This window comes from Lutjanus erythropterus, chromosome 14, assembly GCF_056507025.1.
Source record: "Lutjanus erythropterus isolate fLutEry1 chromosome 14, fLutEry1.hap2, whole genome shotgun sequence".
In the NCBI taxonomy this organism is placed as follows: Eukaryota; Metazoa; Chordata; class Actinopteri; order Lutjaniformes; family Lutjanidae; genus Lutjanus; species Lutjanus erythropterus.
In genome coordinates, this window is record NC_139330.1 from 16524748 (window position 1) to 16543055 (window position 18308).

Below are 18308 nucleotides of genomic sequence, written 5' to 3' on the forward strand. Positions count from 1 at the left end.
TCATCATACTACCTCATGTCTCCAACGAAGAAGACGACGCAAGCGGAGCAGCTAGCGACTTAGTGGAGCAAGTTCATCGACAACAGTCGCCCGTCGTCGCCGTCATGTCTTTCCTGTGCAGAGGTGCTGCTTCTCTCCTGAAGGCCTCCAGAGGAGCTCCGGCCGTCCTGTCTGCGGTCCGCCTCTACAGCTCCGGTGAGTGTTTTTAATACACCTCGGCTCAGGTTGTTGTAGCGTCATGAACAGCTGCCCTGCTGCCACAATGTCAAGAAACACGCGTCACTGACTGTGCGACGCTGCCTATGAATCAACACACTGCGAGCTAACTTTGTTTGTTTCCCAGTTATTTGTGCGCAGTGTTGCTAGTGCACCACAACACGTTTAAATGTTTAAAATTAATGGGAGATAAAATCATTGCATGTTGTTGACACGAGGACCAGTACAGTGTAAAGGGAGATTCCACCCTAAAATGGAAATCACAGGCGTTACTTCTGAATCACTCACAATGGTTAATTGATTATCAAAATATTTAGCGATCAGTTTAATACTCGTTGCAGTTCTGCAGATTTTATTTGTTATTTGTGTTGAAGTGAAAACATTTCTTTCCAATATGGTCTGAAGATGCTGAAACTAAACACAGGACATACAACTCAAAACTATACTATAAAGTCCTGTAATTAAAACGTTAAATCGCAAACAATAAAACACAAGGGCAGTTTGACGGCTGAAGTAAAATTTAGTTAGAGCTCCAACCAATAATCGATTATGAATTGGTTATTAAATTAATTGCAGGGTGACCAGATCCCCGTTTTCCAGGGACAGTCCCCGTTTTGATACCGTTTGTAGCTGTAAAGAAGAATAATGGATAAGAAGAATAGTGAGGGATATACAGGAGAAAAGGTAAAAATATAGAGAGCCTGTCGATTTATTATTCCAGACAATGTTTTTGAGATATATTACAGCATGAGGCAAGCCACTGGAATCTGTTCACCAAACTAGTTTATCCATTCATTTTTTGTATTTTAAACTGGAGAGAAAGAAGAGGACTATAGTACTGAAGTCTAAGTTGGCCTGCACAATAGTTAATTACAGTACAGCAGTTACCAAATCTGGTCACCTTAATTAATCACCAGTTATTTAGATTATTGCCTAATCTGTTTTAGTGTGTTTTTTTAAGCAACAGAAAAGTCTAAATCCTATAAAAATAATAAAAACATAATTCCTTCATTTATTCATTAATATAAAACTCATCTGGATGTCGAAAGCAACAGTTTGTTGCTCTGTCACCTAAACAAAACCATCAAGTTAAGTTTTAATTGTTTGATTTCCAGTTTCAAGAGACAGACGTTTGTGATTCAACGTGTAAACTGTGTAAAATATTAGAATATCTCAGACTTCGTCTTAAAGGCCTAACCTACATAAAAGCTATATGCCAGCACCACCCGTGAGTCTTGTTTGCGTAACTTTGCTACACCTCAAGAAAGGCTGTTACAGGTGTAAAATCCGTGTCCTTCACTTTTTCTTGAATGATTAACCAGAACTTCACCTTGCTCTGTGATATTTGTGTTTCTGTCTTGATGATATGTAAGGTTGGCTCAGATCGGACCACTCTTGTGACCCATCACCTGCTTTAAAGACTAACGTAACTGCTCTCAGTTAAAGGGATAGTCCACCCCCAATCAGAAATACATATTTTCTTCCAACCTGCTGTTCTATTCATTCATGTAGATTGTTTTGGTGATTTCTGCCTTCTCTCAAATATAATAGAACTAGATGGCACTCAGCTTGTGGAGCTCAATGCACCAAAAAAAGTTTGACATTTGAAAAACTCAACAGCAATGTCTCTTTCCAGATAGTGTGACCTGTTTACTCAAGGTAATCCACAGACCTTGTTATAAGCAGTTTCATGTAGGAAGTGTTTCCTTTCTACCAATTTACACCAACTGACTGTATCCCTGCACAGACGGAAGTGTGCATTGGTCAAGGGGCTCGTGCTCGTGACATTGCGGGGTGTGAGCACTAAGGACGTCCTCGGCTGAGCTGTGACGTTAACACCACTGAGCTCACTGACACGGTGAAATGGTTTGCAGGTGTAGCTTGGTTGAAAGAAAATAGTTGCTACATGAAAGCGCTCACAACAATGTCTGTGGATTATCTCTGGTATCTGGGTCATGATTTATGGAAAATAATGATCATGATTTCTCTCATTTGCTGTAATATACATTTTTAAATCCTGTGGGCTATCAAAAGATGTTACACACGAGGGCTGGGTTGCGCCAACAAGGATTCATTGATGGTTAACTTGATGGCAAATAATTATGTTGCACCAAACAAAGTAATAAAAAAAATGTAAACCTCAGTTTAGTTTTTACTCTAAAACTAGATTAAATTTAATTCTGTTGCACCATAACTAAAAATCTAACTCTGTGAACCCTTCATAAACTCTTGATGTAAGCGCACAAATGTCTCATCTGACCATCAGTGATGATTCTGTCTGCATGCAGGTGGTCAGTATGAGTATATTTTGGTGGAAAAGCGAGGTGAGAAGAGTAACGTTGGTTTCATCCAGCTGAACCGGCCCAAGGCTCTCAACGCTTTGTGTGACGGGCTGATGAGAGAGGTGGGACAGGCCCTGGATGCCTTTGAAGCTGACGGCAACATCGGAGCCGTCGTCATCACTGGCAGTGAAAAAGCCTTCGCTGGTGAGGAAACCAAGTGCATTTACTCACTTTTCTCTGTTTGTCTTCAGTGTATTTTTCCTCCTTTGACATTAAGACTGTTCACAACAGTCTATCAGTGGCAAGCTCAACTTTTTGTTGTTCTTTTCTCTCTTTTTTTTAGCGGGAGCGGACATTAAAGAGATGCAGAATCGTACTTTCCAGGAGTGCTATGGAGGAAACTTCCTGGCTCACTGGAACAGAGTGTCCACAGTGAAGAAGCCTGTGATTGCAGCTGTCAATGGATTTGCTGTGAGTGTCTTTGCAGGGATAAAACATAAGAGAGAAGAAAACCGTATCCAAACATTACAATCAAATTACAATAAGAAAATCAATATGGAAATACACACCAAACGAAAACACCAGATTAAAAGCAATACCAAAAGAAAAATTAACTCAATCTCAAAATGAGAGTAATTGAGCAAATGAGTAGGTATATAAATGCACCATAGAGAGTGATGATCATGTAATGTAAAGTAGGGCTGCACAATATGGAAAAAAATTATAATGCAGTGATTTTAACAGATATTGTGATTACGATATGATTCTCAGTTAGTGAGGGAAAATTTTCTTTTTCACTGGGAAAAATATTAAACTCATGATGATCTGTCATGTGTTGGGGTCTCGACCAAACAAACATGTTTTCTTACATCTGGAAACAAGATCTGGAGGCCTGGGCCATCTCTGCAGCACTACAGTGTTTCATTATAATGCTGTTTCATCATTTATCAATTTCAATAATAATTGCTTTAATTGTGCCCTAATTTAAAGCATTGTTTATCTGTATAATGTCTAGATATGATTGCATTTACTTTTCTGAAATCAAATGCAGTTCACTCCAAACTCCTTACAGTCTTAAAGATGTGTAAGTATCGGTTGTGTGTTCTGTCTTGGTTCCAGCAGATAAATCAATCAGGCTCTAATTTCTAGACCAACAAGGCAGACCAAAGTAAATTGTGAGAAAACCTTTGAGCTGCAGGGAAATGGTATCATACATAATCAATGAATACCTTTTTAATCGGTTAAATCATTTACATACCTAATCTAAAATATCAATGTATGTTATGTAAACCAAAAAGATGTCCATATACTGTTGACCATGTGGTGTAGCTTTGATCACTGTGTGTCCAGTGTTTGATCAGTTTGTGATGCACAAAATGAATGAGTGAGACTAGTCACTATAGAGTGAACTTTACTGAAAATTCTCCTTCCCTTCCTGTTGCTGTTTGTGTGTTTCATACTGGACAATCTGCTTTTTCAGCTGGGTGGGGGCTGTGAGCTGGCGATGATGTGTGACATCATCTTTGCCGGTGAGAAGGCGCAGTTCGGCCAGCCAGAGATCCTGTTGGGGACCATTCCTGGTAACGATTCATTTCTGCCTCCATTCCTTCCTGTACAGACCTCACTTCCTTATACTAACGTTACCAGATTGTGTTCCTGTTGGGGCAGCTGTTCATGACGTCTGTCTGCCTGCAGGGGCGGGTGGCACCCAGCGGCTGACCCGCGCAGTGGGCAAATCCCTGGCTATGGAGATGGTTCTTACAGGAGACAGAATTAATGCGCAAGAAGCCAAGCAGTCAGGTAACAGCAGCGTGGGAAAGTACATTTATCTGACCTGGTTTAACAGGCATTGCACCATATTCAATGACTCCTCACATTAACACCAAAATCCTACATGTCGTCATTGGTACCATTAATCTCATGTTCATCAAAGGTGTGATTAAAAGGTTTGGGTGGTTACTTATGATACTTGATTCAGGAGCTTTTTGTGTTTCCAGGTTTGGCGAGTAAAGTTTTTCCTGTGGACCAGTTGGTGGCTGAAGCTGTTAAATGTGGGGAAAAAATTGCTTCCAACTCTAAACTGGTTTCTGCTATGGCTAAAGAGGCTGTTAATGCAGGTGTGTACGCTGATTTTAAAAGCTAAATATCTTAAAATCTACTAGACTGATTAAGTTTCAGCGTTTTCTTATTTGTTCCTTTGCGATTGCAGCTTTTGAACTGACTTTGGCTGAGGGTAATCGTTTGGAAAAGCGCTTATTCCACGCCACCTTTGCTACGGTGAGTAGAAGAGCACAATATGAGAGCGAGTGAGGGACGTTTACTCTGATGTTGTCAGTCTAGTCATGATGTGTGTGTCTGCGCTTTTTCCCTGCAGGATGATCGTAAAGAAGGCATGACGGCATTCGTGGAGAAAAGAAAGGCCAGTTTCCAGGACAACTAGAAAACAGCAGATCGAGAGCTCAACCAAGATCACAAAGTTCCTGATGTCAGCGGGTGACTTCCTTATCTGCAATAAGTTGAATCATGCAAACAAAAATTCCTGATGGTAGTGGAACGCACAACCGGTTTAAATTAGGATTTGGCGCTGAGTGAGTGCACAAGAGTGTCTTATCACAGTGAAGCCCCGCCTGCTGAGGCTCGCTGTCAAAATCAAACGGCAGATGTGTGGGTGCAGGGGGTTTGTACGTGAACGCCATTTGATAACTGTGTCAGTGTGTAACGGGTGGAATCAGTCTTGATGATGTGTACTGACTTTGCCTTTTAATTTTCACTTTCAGATGTTTGTCTGCATTTTGTAGGCAGCTTGTTTCTGTGTACATTTTACAAATAAAGCTCTAGAGTGGTTTTCAGTGCTGTGACTGAGACATGAACACAAATGGAAACATCCGTCTGCTGTATTTATTAACACACTGTTAAAGACGTGGGGTGTTTTTACCAAGCACTTATCATATTAGGTGATACAGTGTGATTGTAAATAATTAATATACCCTTTTGTAAGTCCTGTTTTCAGAGACTGATTTCTAACGTCTCTTTTTATTTATTATCCCCGTCATTGACAGCCGTAGCATTATGTTTCCGGGTCGCCCGTCTGTCTGCCCCATTCTTATGAACAAGAACAGTTTGACAGAATTCCTCCAAACTTGGCAAAAAATCCACTGAGGATGAACTGATCAGATTTTGGTGGTCACAGGTGAAGGTCACTGTGACCTCATGTCCGTCCAATTCTCATTAACGCAAAATCTCTGAAACATTTGAAGGAAATTTCTTAAATTTGGTACAAGCATCCACTTGGACAAACTGATTTTGGTGGTCAACGTGTTTTTTGTCCTTGGAGCTCGCAGGTTTTCTCACAGTTTGGTTTGGTCTGCCTTCATAATCTAAAAGTGACAGTAATTGTGTTGTATTTTATATTCTTTTATTTGGTTAAACATTTGTTGAATCAGGACAGACAGCCAAAAACGGCAATAGCCTTATTATTCTGTTATTTTAAATTGTTTGCACAACAAATTTATGTTTCACGTAACTAATATGCCACTAGAATTATTTAAACAAAGCATAAACTGAGAAAAGACGCGTTTTGTTTTTGTTAAAGTAAGCATATAGGTTATAGGTGCGTAGGAGACGACTGTGGGTCGACAATGAAAAGCAAAAAGACTTTCACTCAGTCTTCTGCACTTACAAGCAAAGATTTAATAACATTGATCTTATAGTGCAGTCTTACATTTTTAAAAAGCAAATAATATTTTGACTTGTTTTCACAGTTTTACTGCTTATGATACATAATTTTTATATTCAGTTGTTTTGATGTCTCCAGTATTAATCTTCAACATTACAACGGCAAGGCAGTACTTCTGTGTTTTTTTTTTTAAACATCCAAGAAGTTCAGCAAACTGTGTCACAAATCTGAAACAAAAAAAGCTGGATACATATTTCTGAATAGTGTGCACTTCACAACCACTAGATGGAGCTCTCGTGTTGTAACAACAGAAACTGGACACGAGATTCAATGAGTCTGTTTTTATACAGACATGAAACTAAGAGCTTAATTTGATGGAAGTATAAAATGATATTAAAATACTGGAACAAGAAAATTGGCCACGGTTGGTACTGAAACTGAAATATAAATGGTTGCTAGAAATATGTTTCTCAATTACAGTAGAACATCTTTTCTTTAGTTTATCAAAGGAAAATTCACTTGTGATTTATTTACTTAAAGTAATAACATGCCCGAATTTTGCCACAGGACAGATTTGTACAGCATCAATTAAACCAAAGGACTTTTTTTTTGTCTTTAATTTATTTTTCAAGACAATTTTACATTTATTTCTGTAAAATGTAACCGTATACTACCTGTATGATGACTTAGAGGAATTAATCATATATTTTCAGCATCGTTGCTGCTGCAGCCTGCCTGTCAAACACACCGTGTTTCGTTGAACAGCCTTGCATATTGATCAGTATGTCAGGTCTTGCGCATCGTCTATTGGCTGATATTATTCTGGGACACGGAAAAACATAATTTTGACTTCAAAGAAAACACCAGAACAAATTTGGTTAGTGTGCGCTTTCTTTCGCCGCTCCAATCATCGCAAGGCACCTTTTTTTCTCTCTGATCTTCACACGGCGGCGCCCCATATCTTCACAAGGCCATGGCCTAATTGATTTTTATTTTCATTCAATATTCCCCTGGAGCTTGCTTTCTTGTCAGCCCCCTGGAACAAAACTTTAAAAGGGAGGAGAGAAAAAAAAAAAAAACTCGTCTCCTCACTCCGCGGGGAAGCACAAAAGTCTGCAGAGAAGGCCCGAAAAGAAGCTCCTCTTTGAGGCTACCGAAAGGTCAAAATAATAAATGTAGACTCAATTGAGGCTCTCCACACGGACAAAGGGGGCAAAACGTTACATTTTGGCAGCGCAGACCCTCATAGCGTGATAAACTCATTTAAAGAAGCCGAAATAAAGAGAGAGCAGCATGGGTCCAGAGAGGGAGAAAGGGGCTTTCAGTCCGGCAGACAGGCCTGGCTCCTGCGAGGGCCTTTTTCTCTGTCCTGTCCAGCAGCCTCACAGATCCTCTCCAAAAATCACTCTCATAACCTGCACCGCTTCCTCAACACTCACTCATCCTGGTGACTTTATCTATGTCTTTACAGCCAGTTAATTTTTTTTACTCTCATGGATCCGTTTCTGTGCATTTATCCCCCAGAATCTTCTATCATTTGCAAATAATCAAAAATCAAAGGAAAGAAAACTGATATACCAAAAAGGAAGCGGCTACATAAACATGCATATTTTCATACATAGATTCCCATCAAGTTAATGATAAAGTTATAATGTGGCTGATTTCTTCCTGCACCATTAGCAGAAAACATAATATTTTTAGTGTGGCAAATAATCCCAAATCCTATAGGAAACTATTACAGGAAAAAGCAGAATGTAGGTCTGTAATGCAGAGATGTTATAAACGTGTATAGCTAATATTTGCAGATTAAAAACATGCAATAAATTACTAACATGTTTCTCCTGTTCATTATTAAAAGCAGCTGTATAAGGGTTGTAAATTCACTATATAGGCCCACAAGCATGCAATACTTTACTCTGACTTGCCTTTTATAAAAGCCTTGTTATATGTAGAGCTGCCTCTTTTTTTTTTACAGAACCAGGATCTGCGGTCATGGAAAGGATTCCTCAGCATTTTTCTGCCATCCAGCTGAGAGTTTCTCTGGCTCAGATGAAACGGGCCGGGTGGAGTGGTTTTCATCTGACAAATATTTTCATTATCTCACATTCTTGGCACCAGAGACCGTGTCGGAATAACACGTTCACCGGTGTCTGCTTTAAATTATGCCCACCCACGGGTGTCAGAAGCAACATGGACCGAAGATTAACCGACTACGAAGTCTGTCGGACTAATGACACCACCCTATTTTATAGCTCCATAATAGCCACTACAAAGTCATGCGATAACGTTTGCTTAGTGAATTTGCAAAATTGACTGCATTTCCTTTTAAATAGTTTTTCATATAAGTCATAGGCTAATATTTTATTACTGCACATATCACCTGCCTTTTGTCAGTATTGACCACTCCACATATACGTTACACAAAAACGAAAAAGTGCATGAAAATACTTGTATGAATTATAATATAAACCGGAAATACTGAGTTAGTATTTCAAAATAGCGTAACTGTTGTGAAAGCTTAGATAAGAAGTCATTATTTTTCCATTATTTTGATTTTTAAAAAGTTATTAGTTTTTAGATAGTCTCCTAAGTAATTATTTTGAGACACTTATTTCGGGAAAGACTTGCAGGATATTTTTTCACCATATTAGCGTAAATAGGCTTCCATAAAAACAAGTAACTAAATTATTATTAATAATAATAATGATGATGATGATGATGATGATGATGATGATGATGATGATGATGATAATAATAATAATAATAATAATAATAATAATAATAATAAAAATAACGTTTTTAACAATAACAATAATGTTTTTAACAATAATAATAATGTTTTTTAACAATAACAATAATGTTTTTTTTAAACAATAATAATAATGTTTTTAACTAAGAGAGGCGACGCGGTAGCCCCATTAACCAATCAAATTAGGGCCTTCGATCACATGACGCGTTTCCTTGCGTCGACAGCGTCTGCAAAGATTATGAAGTTAAAAATCAAAACAGTTAAATAGCTTTCAAAAACCTTCGTCCGGCTGACCAAAATGTAAAACACTGTGAAATTTGGTTTAACGACCAAGAGGTGATACCACTGTATAACACGCGTGAGACTCGCTAATCGCTAAGCGGGTTTTGTTTATTGTTTTTAGGCTGTTTATATCGGCTAGCTGCTAGCATGTCTGGCGGACGTAAACGAAGCCGGAAGTAGGCTGAAGTGAATTCTCTCTGTTCGCTTCAAGACTCCACAGTTCTCTGTTCTCTGTGGCTGCCAGTATGGTCGTACTGAAAGGAATCCCCTCTGTTTTATCACCTGAACTACTGTATGCTCTCGCGAAAATGGGCCATGGGGATGAACTGGGTAAGACATTTAATAATTCACACGTGGGTCGCCTTTTTAGTAAGCTGTGCTAGCAGTGCTAGCCTCTAATACTTGTACAGGAACTGTAGGGCAGCAGGCTGATCCAAGTTAAAGTCAACAAACCAGGTTAAAGAGTGACAGAGCAGGACTGACAGGATCATTAACTGCCACAAATGTAGTTCATTCATTCATTTTTTTCAGTGCTTGCTGATGCCAATTTCCCAGCATCTTCCATTTGTGCCTGTGGTCCAAAAGAGATAAGGGCTGATGGTATGTAAATACACCTGTTTTGTCAATAAAAAAGTTGGGTGAGTGTGTTGGAGCTGTTTTATAACCGTGTCTGATCTTTATAGGTTTGGGAATCCCACAGCTTTTGGAGGCCATTTTGAAGCTGTTACCCCTGGATACCTATGTCCCCTCTCCGGTACAGGACCCACAAATCTAAAACTAAAGCTACAGAGTGTCTCGACAGTGACAGTTATGAGTAGGGCTGGGCAATGTGGCATATAAATAAGATATCAATATTTAGATAGAATGATATCCAAAATCTAAAACTATTGACATATTGCCCAGCCCTACTAATGAGTACATTTTTTTCTGCAGGTTTCTTTTGTTGTATTTTTAAAGATCATTTGTTGAATCTGCGTTAATATGTCTCCAAAGGCTGCTGTCATGGATCTGGTACACAGTGACAAAGAGAGACAGTTACCTGTCCCTGTGTGGGACACCTACACACAGCTCCTGGGACAGGCTGGGTCTCAGGTAAGACAGCCTGTCCACCCAGTGATTAAATTATTCAGTAAGAAACACAGAATAACGTTGTGTTTGTTTGATTTCTGACTGTCTGTGTGTGTCGATTTCTGTTTACATGCAGGCTCCTCTTGAGAAAGTGGAGAGGTTTGCTTTCTATGAACGAGCCAAGAAAGCCTTTGCTGTTGTGGCAACAGGGTGCGTATTTTCCCTACCTTCTTCTGAATATTATAGCTGAATGCTTTACTCAGTGCAGGAAGTCTTCTTCTAGAGAAGCCTCTCTCTAAACTTAATTTGTCATTTGCAGGGCTCAAATTTAAGATTTTTTCCCTTGTGTCCCGCAGCTGTCCCTAATTCTACTTCCAGCTGTCCCAGACCTGACAACTATTGTCTGAAACTTAAGTTTTGTTTTTTTTCGTTTCACATAATATAAATATAGTTTGATAACTTTGCATCAGTAACTGGCATCACTTCATTGACTCGCTGTGGTCCGCCATGGAAGCTGTTCCCTGCACGTAGCTTATACATAAATAAAAAACTGAAATCACCTCAGGCATTTGGCCACAGTCAGTTGTCATTATTCCTTCAGTCATTGGTAAGATGATATTTCTTATTTATTTCCAGCTGTTTGATCAATACATGCATTACTGCAAACTGCAGTGCAAATACAAAGGGAATTAACAAGAGTGTGTGTGCACGTGACCATAAAAATGATAACCAATATATTCCATGACACATGAACGTAAATTTATTGTGCAATGATAAGTTTCTCTGTTGTCCCAGGTGTTATTTTTTATTGCCCCTTGGACAACAGAAGAGAACAATTTTGAGCTGTGGTCAGCTGTGTTTTTTAGAAATGACCAAACCCTGTTAAGTCATAAAACTGGCACCTGGTTCTCTGTTATAACTCTTTGTTTCACCAGCCTGATGATCTGACTGAATTCCCATCACATTTCGCTTTTAAACAAATGTGAGATGTGGGTGGTGATTCAGACGTCTGGATCCAGGCTCATTTTCACAAAAAAAACGGAACACTGCGCCAATGCGATAAAAATCTCCACAACAGTCTCATTATTTCAAACATGTTTTCAAAATGCAGCTGATAGATTAAAATATTTTTCCTCTTTCTTATTTTCCTCTGCTCTGTCCACACAGGGAGACAGCTCTGTATGGAAACCTGATACTGAAGAAGGGGGTCATTCCTGCCGAGCTGCTACAATGATATGCACACACACACACACACACACACACACACATTTTAAAGCTACTACAAGGTGTCTATATGACCTACATAAGCAAAGGAGACTATCTGTGAGAAGGCTGGTTATTTCTGTATAGTAATGGTTGGATTCTCTGTGAAATCAGATGAAACAAGCCTGTGTTTACATTTTCTCAGGCCAAGTTACAGTGAGAGATACATATTGCTTTTGTCCACAGGGGGCTTCAAAATCAACACAGTATGAATTTTCCTATAATGGCTTTACAATAATGATCTAATATTCATTTCATGCATAACTGTGTTTTTTTTTTTCTGGTGAAGGTCAAGAGAAGGTGAATATTTTTGCATAAATCTTATTTTCTGTTTTGTTCAGTTTCCATCAGAAGCTGTGAATTCATCGTATACTTTATTCTTGTTTATGTGAAATTATCACTGTAACTATGAGCTGATTAATCTCCAGTTTACACGGAGCAGAAGTGATTTTGTATTTTTGTAAATAACTTCTGAGTTGTACATACATTTCTATGGAAGCTGAGACAGGCAGTGCTTGGCTTTATTTTAATGCTGTTATCTTGAGATCATGAGCTGATTATTTTCTTATCTCGAGATAACAAAACTCATTTTCTTGTGATAACAGTTTAATTTACCTCGCTGTCTCGAGAGAAAAGTAAGAGGCAGATTCCTCGAGATGAAATAATTTATCACGAGAAAATTACTTTTGTTTTCTCCGAATCACAGGATAATTATTGAGAACTTGAAAATGAGTTTCAGCCTTCAAGATCACTATCCTCGCTAACCTTCTCCTTAAATGACGAGGGCTGATCTGTTATTTCTAACAGATACACTTCAGTTTCTGCCAGTATCGGACCTTCACTGAAGGACAGTTTTGATTGAAGTACTTGTTGATCTGACATTTTCAGCTTAAATCAGTTGATCCTGTTGTCAAGACATCATCTATAACAGGTTGATCATCTTGTTTTGTGAAAATAAAGCTTGTTACCTTGAAGTAAAGAAATACTTAACTCATGATCATCAGATAAAAGCATTAAAAAATAATTGAAAGCACGGCCATTCTAGTCTTCTGTATATTTCAATAAATAAAACACATGAAGTCTTTGATGAGTGTATTAAAGTTTTTTTTATCATGAAGATACACATGAGTGATACTGATATTTAGATATATTAAATCTTTTTAACAGAGTCAAATGACACTTTTGATTTATTTATCTCTTTTAACTACAGTGTATCAGCTATGTCTGATTTGAAATGATCAGGTTGAGTTGCTGAATGATCACTGATGGTAGAGATCATCCAGATCTTCCTCTGGTTTGTTGTGCTTCCTCTGAAATGGCACGTCGACAGGAGCTGCAGCCGCAGCATCACCTCGGTAAGGGACGGGCTCGAGGACATCTTGGTGGTACAGGTCGTCCATGTCCTCCTCTGGTTGAAGGTGAACTCTGACCTCGCCTGCACCCTTGACGTCGATTCTCAGCGGCTCCATCTGCACAGGCAAACTCAGGTCGTCGCCGTGATACAGCTCATCTTCATCCATCTCTGGTTCAGAGTGTGCGGCGCGAACTTCTGCACCAACTTTGTATTCAGCCACTAGCGGGGCCAGATATCCATCCAGCTCCTCCGCTTTGTGGTAGACATCATCCCAGTCCACCTCAGGGTGATCAATGTCGTCTGTATCCTCCTCTGGTTCCTGATTGTACTTCATGTTGACTTCCTGCCAGGGCGCTGCTTCGACGTCAGCAGCAGAGAGGGTGTCTTGGACCTGAGCTCTGAGGAGATCAGCCATTGAAGGGTGGTGCAGCTCATCCAGGTCTTCTTCGGCCTTCAGGGGATTTTTGTCCTGTTCGCCGCCCATCATGCTCTTCCAAATCGCCATGCGAGGATCAATGTCATAGTCTGTCACATCAGTGTCCTCTGGAGGCTCCACTTCCACTCCCCAGTCCATCTTTCCATTGTCGTCCATGGTCCTGAAATAGAAATAATGAGGCTTCAGTCTGTATTTCCTCTGTCCAAGAGATTATTCACTTTAATTTTAGTTTAAGGAAATTACGACTTACATAACGACATCCTGAAATGCTTCATCTGTAAGTTTATTCTGAGAAAGGAGCACAAATATTACATGACATCAGGAATAATTTATCCTCTGAATCAAAGTCGTAGAGTCTAATACTGTGGACAGCCAGAAGCAATATATACATACCAAGGGTTTAAATGGGGTTGCTGTGATGCCAAATATCAGAGAAACACAGACTACCAGACAAAACCTACAAGTGAAGAGACTCGGGATTAATATCCAGATTTCAAGTCCTCATGTGTGACATTATATTTGTCCAGTCAAAGAAACAAAACTACACAATAAATACAATGTTAGACATTAAAGGAGCAATATGTAAGCCTACTGCTCTGGAAACTCACTCTCTGGAGTTTGAGTTCAGTGACTGCCTGCCCTCTGTCTTGACAAACGCCATTAACATATTGCTCAATTTAAACATTACAAACATTTACTCCTTCTACAAGATTATTAATGATTTCTTACAACTCATAAATAGGCACTAACTCATTGAGTATTAATATGAACTCTAACAGACATGAAACAGGCCAAGAATAACACGAGTTACAGGCCAGAATAGAAATTTCCTACAGTCGCTCTTATTTTCATGGTTTATTACAGTAAATATGTTACAGATTTCTCCTTTAAATCCAGGTTAACGATAACTATAATCAGAGTCATAAACTCTTTGAAAGAGTTGAAGAGATCTGTAGTTTTCTTACCTGAACATGGTGTTTGCTTTGAGCTGAGCGTTCTGGATCTGAACAACAAGAACTCTTCACCCGCTGTGGAAATAAAAGACCAAAGTTCCACTAATAAACCGGTCATATTTTCTTGACCTTTGTCCTCTGAGTACAGGAACGTCAGCCTGTGTTGTACACAACAAAGTGGCTCATTGTTTAAAAAGAAATAAACTGCCTTTTGTAAGATTTTATCAACATAACAGTTACAGTTAAATTCTTCGGTCTGTCAATAAGACTAATAAATATAAATGTGTATATATATCTGGTCAGAATAAGAGTAAAGTCACTCTTGTTTTAGTTAGTTTTTGTTTGTTTTAATGTGTTGTCTGTTTTTTTTAATGCACAGACAGTGAAAAATACCAAAAACTACACTGATCTAATATAATTACAAGTATTATGACTACATTTTTGTGATCAATCTTCCTTATCAGCAATCAGTTATTACAAGTTTATGACGCCCTGTGGCCTTGAGGCTGAGGTCGAGATATTTTGTTTATCATGGAGCAATTGTTTCTCCAATCTCATTAAGCAGATTACCTCTAATGTGGCTACAGTGTAATATAAATAAAGTTTATTATTATTTATTGCATACATGTGTAATAATTAAAAACTGATCCCCACCAAGGATCACTGAGGTCAGTCTTTATCTCTGTATTATGTAGGCATTGAAATGCAGCAATTAATTATTCAGTTTGCCATTTGACACTTTGCTTTAACTAAATGACGTCTGTTTTAACAATCTGTGGTAACACTTTACTTTAAGTCCCCATACTCAGTATTTGTAAGCATTATACTTGAGCTGCAATATATATATTTTTTATGGAAAAAAAGTCAGCAATATTGAGACATATTTTATATTGTATATATTGTAGTTCTTCAGTATAGTGTGTGCTGTACTATTTATTTATTTAGTTAGTTAGTTCAGCAAGAGAACTGCATTGAAATCTCATTATACAAGTTTGTTGTAAATGATAAATAAACTTCCCTGTGTCCTTGAATTTTGCCAGCAGCACAGCTCTAATGAGGGGAATATCTGTCTCACAGTTTGTTTCAGACTGAAATATCACAAGAACATTCATTGTTCCCAGAGGATGGAGGATTTAGATTTAGATTCATATTTATGACAAACTTTCACACAAACAGTGCTGGAAAGTAAATAAATAAATATACTTGTAAACTATTACAGTAACTAAGAAAACATATGTAATTAAAATAGAGTTACTAATTAAATGTTGGTGATTACAAAGGGGTTACATCCAAATATTCTTCAACTGAGTACACGCTTCTAGTTTACAGTTGCATCAAAAGTCAAGGTCTTGCATATGTATGATATTACCGTGAAGCAACAATACTCATCATGCTTGGCTCTCTTTTACAGGAACTTTCTCAGACAAAGAAAGACTCCCTCCTGCGTACAGCCTCAGTCATTTAAAACAACTAATTACCCCTCACACACACATCCACTGTGGGAGGACAGATTGGAGGCAGATGATCGGCCTGTGATCTTAGTGCCAGGCACAAGCAACTGTTGAATGTGTCGGCTCTAATCTACGCCCATGCCAAGATCCTTATCACGCTGTGCGACTCACTGTTTCAGAATAAAACAGCCTCACATTTAATGCACAGAATGAGTTGTTTAAATTACAGCTCACTTTATCAAGAAATGTTTCTGATATGTGGCCAAGACAGAAAGCTTTTAACTTTGGGACTATATGTTAAACATCTGTAAGTTACAATACACAGACGTAAACTAATTTAAAATAATCTAACATAACATATACACCCTTATATACTGTTTCAGCATCTGGCAGTCCCTCCATCACGCTGCTGCGAGTGAGACACCTCATTCACTGTTCATATAGCAGCAGGAGAGTCATTAAGTGAACATATGGGTTAATAATGTCTCATGACAACAGGATTCAGCACATGTATTCACACACACACACACACACACACACACACACACTGTACAGTAGAACGGGAGCAGACAGACGCGACACACACTTCCTGCTCTCTTCAAGGGATGGCTCCACCGCGTCTGCTGGTTATCTGCCCCCTCTATCAGATCCATATGTACAAGTCCGACTTTACCCCTCGACCAGCCCCACTCCCAGGTCACTGAGTGGTCTACTGTCTCCTGCCCGAAAAGACTCTCCCTAAGCAAGCAAATGCCAAACATCTTTAAGATAGTCTGTGAAATACTGACAAGGAAATGACTACTGTTTTTGATTTTGTTTTTACCACTGTAGTCAGACCCCACAGTTAAAGGAATAGTCAGGCATTTTGGGGAACACTTATTGATTTTTCTCGCTAAAATTTAGATGAGAAGATGGTACTGTTCTCATGTTTGTATGCTAAATATGAAGATACAGGCAGCAGCTGGCTAGCTTACCCTGTTCACACCTAAATTAATGTGTATATGCAGGTTTTTTATACCCTGTAAAAATAGGGGATTGACCTTCTTCCAGTTTCCAGGAGAGCTGTTGCCTTGGCCAAAAAGGGACAAAAACGATCGTGTCCACCCGGTTGTCAGCTGCAGCTGATGAATACATGTCACTACTGCAGACTCATTTAACCTGAAAGTGAACGGTGGATGTATCCTTTCCCACTGAAGACAAAAGCCAGAAGTAAGTGAGTTTTTTGTCCAGTGTAAAAGCTTTGCATAAAGATTAAAAACAGGGAGAAAGAGCAAGCCGAGTTCTACCCAAAACCCACAAATTGTTATTTTTTTACACTTTGGTTTTTGCATGAATTAAACAAATGAGATATAATGTGTTAACAGTGAGCTGTAGAGCTGCTGGAAGGCTCATTTTGTTACCTTTGGACAGAGCCTGGCTAGCTGTTTCCCCCCTGTTTCCAGTCTTTATGCTAAGCTAAGCTAACTGCCTGCTGGCTTTGTCTTTATATTTATTGTACACAAGAGTAGTGTCAATCCTCCCATCTAAATCTCAGCAAGAAAGCAAATAACTATATTTGTATTCATGAAGATAGTCATAAAACATTTCTGCCAGATTGGTGACGAACTAACTCTGGCTGTTAAACTGACATTGAGGCAGGAGATGTGAGCCATTAGGGAAATGCTCCGTCGGTCTCTCAGAAACCTCAACCCTGGCGGAAGACATCCTGCAGCTCCAAGCTCCGAAAGTGAGGTTTGATGGATAAAGTGTGCTGAAACTTCTACCAATCCACCCCCTGTGTCCTGCACTCATCAGTGAAACAGCTTTCATGTGAAGCCCAGAGGCCCAGCAGCTACCAGGACACATTAACCACACAACTGGTTCCACCACAGGCTTACAGGAAAACATGCACCTCTGGGGTTTAAGCAGCCTCTGGTTGGCAAAGCGCGGCAGCTCAGCAAATGAGCTGTTCTCCGTCGGACTGAACCTTGCCTCGGTTACTCCACTGAGGTGATGAAGTGTCGGAAAGTTTAAAAGCAGTAGTGTTATTGGTAGAAAAGTCAGGAAAGGTAGTTTTTCAGAACAGTAAGTCTGTGTGCCAACGCTTGAGAGGCAAAATTTTAGACAACCGCAGCCATCCCTTCAATCAGCACTTCAGGCCAAAGGTGCAGAGTCTAAACTGTTATTTGGTGAGAGGACTCTTCGACCAAGTTTTCATTTATCCATTAGTTGCAGAAGTAGACCTCTAACTAAACTATGTAGACTCAAACACCGGCGCCCTGCTGCCAGCTATGTCTCTAACTACACCGAGACAGTTTGACGACCGGGAGTACAGAACCATTTAGAGCATGATTTTCACTTAGTGAGTTAATTTTAAGTAAACATTATCCATTATGTTGATAAGTCTGTGAGTATTTGTTTGTGTGAAGCTGGAAGTTATTTTTCAATTGATAATTGTATTTTCATACTTTTGTTGCTTGTTTTTATAATCCATTTTATTACTAAGACCTGCCATTCTTGTCTGTTTGTTCTTTGTAAATATGAGTGCACTTAAATATATGAATATGTGTGAATACAAGCATGATTCGAGGACGATGTA

The 18308-nt window shown here is 39.1% G+C and overlaps 3 protein-coding genes across 3 annotated transcripts; 2 read left to right on the forward strand and 1 right to left on the reverse strand.

The window, feature by feature from the left end:
• Positions 1-25: 25 nt before the first annotated feature.
• On the forward strand, positions 26-5380 carry echs1 (enoyl CoA hydratase, short chain, 1, mitochondrial). The gene is made up of 8 exons (XM_084736433.1): positions 26-195; positions 2505-2702; positions 2842-2969; positions 3979-4078; positions 4194-4298; positions 4496-4615; positions 4708-4775; positions 4873-5380. Exons 1-8 carry the CDS (start codon positions 105-107, stop codon positions 4936-4938), a joined length of 876 nt encoding a protein of 291 aa, XP_084592559.1. The 5' UTR covers positions 26-104; the 3' UTR covers positions 4939-5380.
• A 3766-nt stretch (positions 5381-9146) lies between these two features.
• Positions 9147-11627, forward strand: fuom (fucose mutarotase). The gene is made up of 6 exons (XM_084736344.1): positions 9147-9535; positions 9737-9805; positions 9889-9959; positions 10199-10297; positions 10410-10483; positions 11441-11627. The coding sequence occupies exons 1-6, from the start codon at positions 9451-9453 to the stop codon at positions 11505-11507; spliced, it is 465 nt and encodes a 154-aa protein (XP_084592470.1). The 5' UTR covers positions 9147-9450; the 3' UTR covers positions 11508-11627.
• A 192-nt stretch (positions 11628-11819) lies between these two features.
• LOC146315393 (uncharacterized) lies at positions 11820-14388 on the reverse strand. The gene is made up of 4 exons (XM_084736343.1): positions 14292-14388; positions 13720-13783; positions 13577-13614; positions 11820-13486 (listed from the first exon to the last, which is right to left on the reverse strand). Exons 1-4 carry the CDS (start codon positions 14297-14299, stop codon positions 12796-12798), a joined length of 801 nt encoding a protein of 266 aa, XP_084592469.1. The 5' UTR covers positions 14300-14388; the 3' UTR covers positions 11820-12795.
• Positions 14389-18308: the final 3920 nt, after the last annotated feature.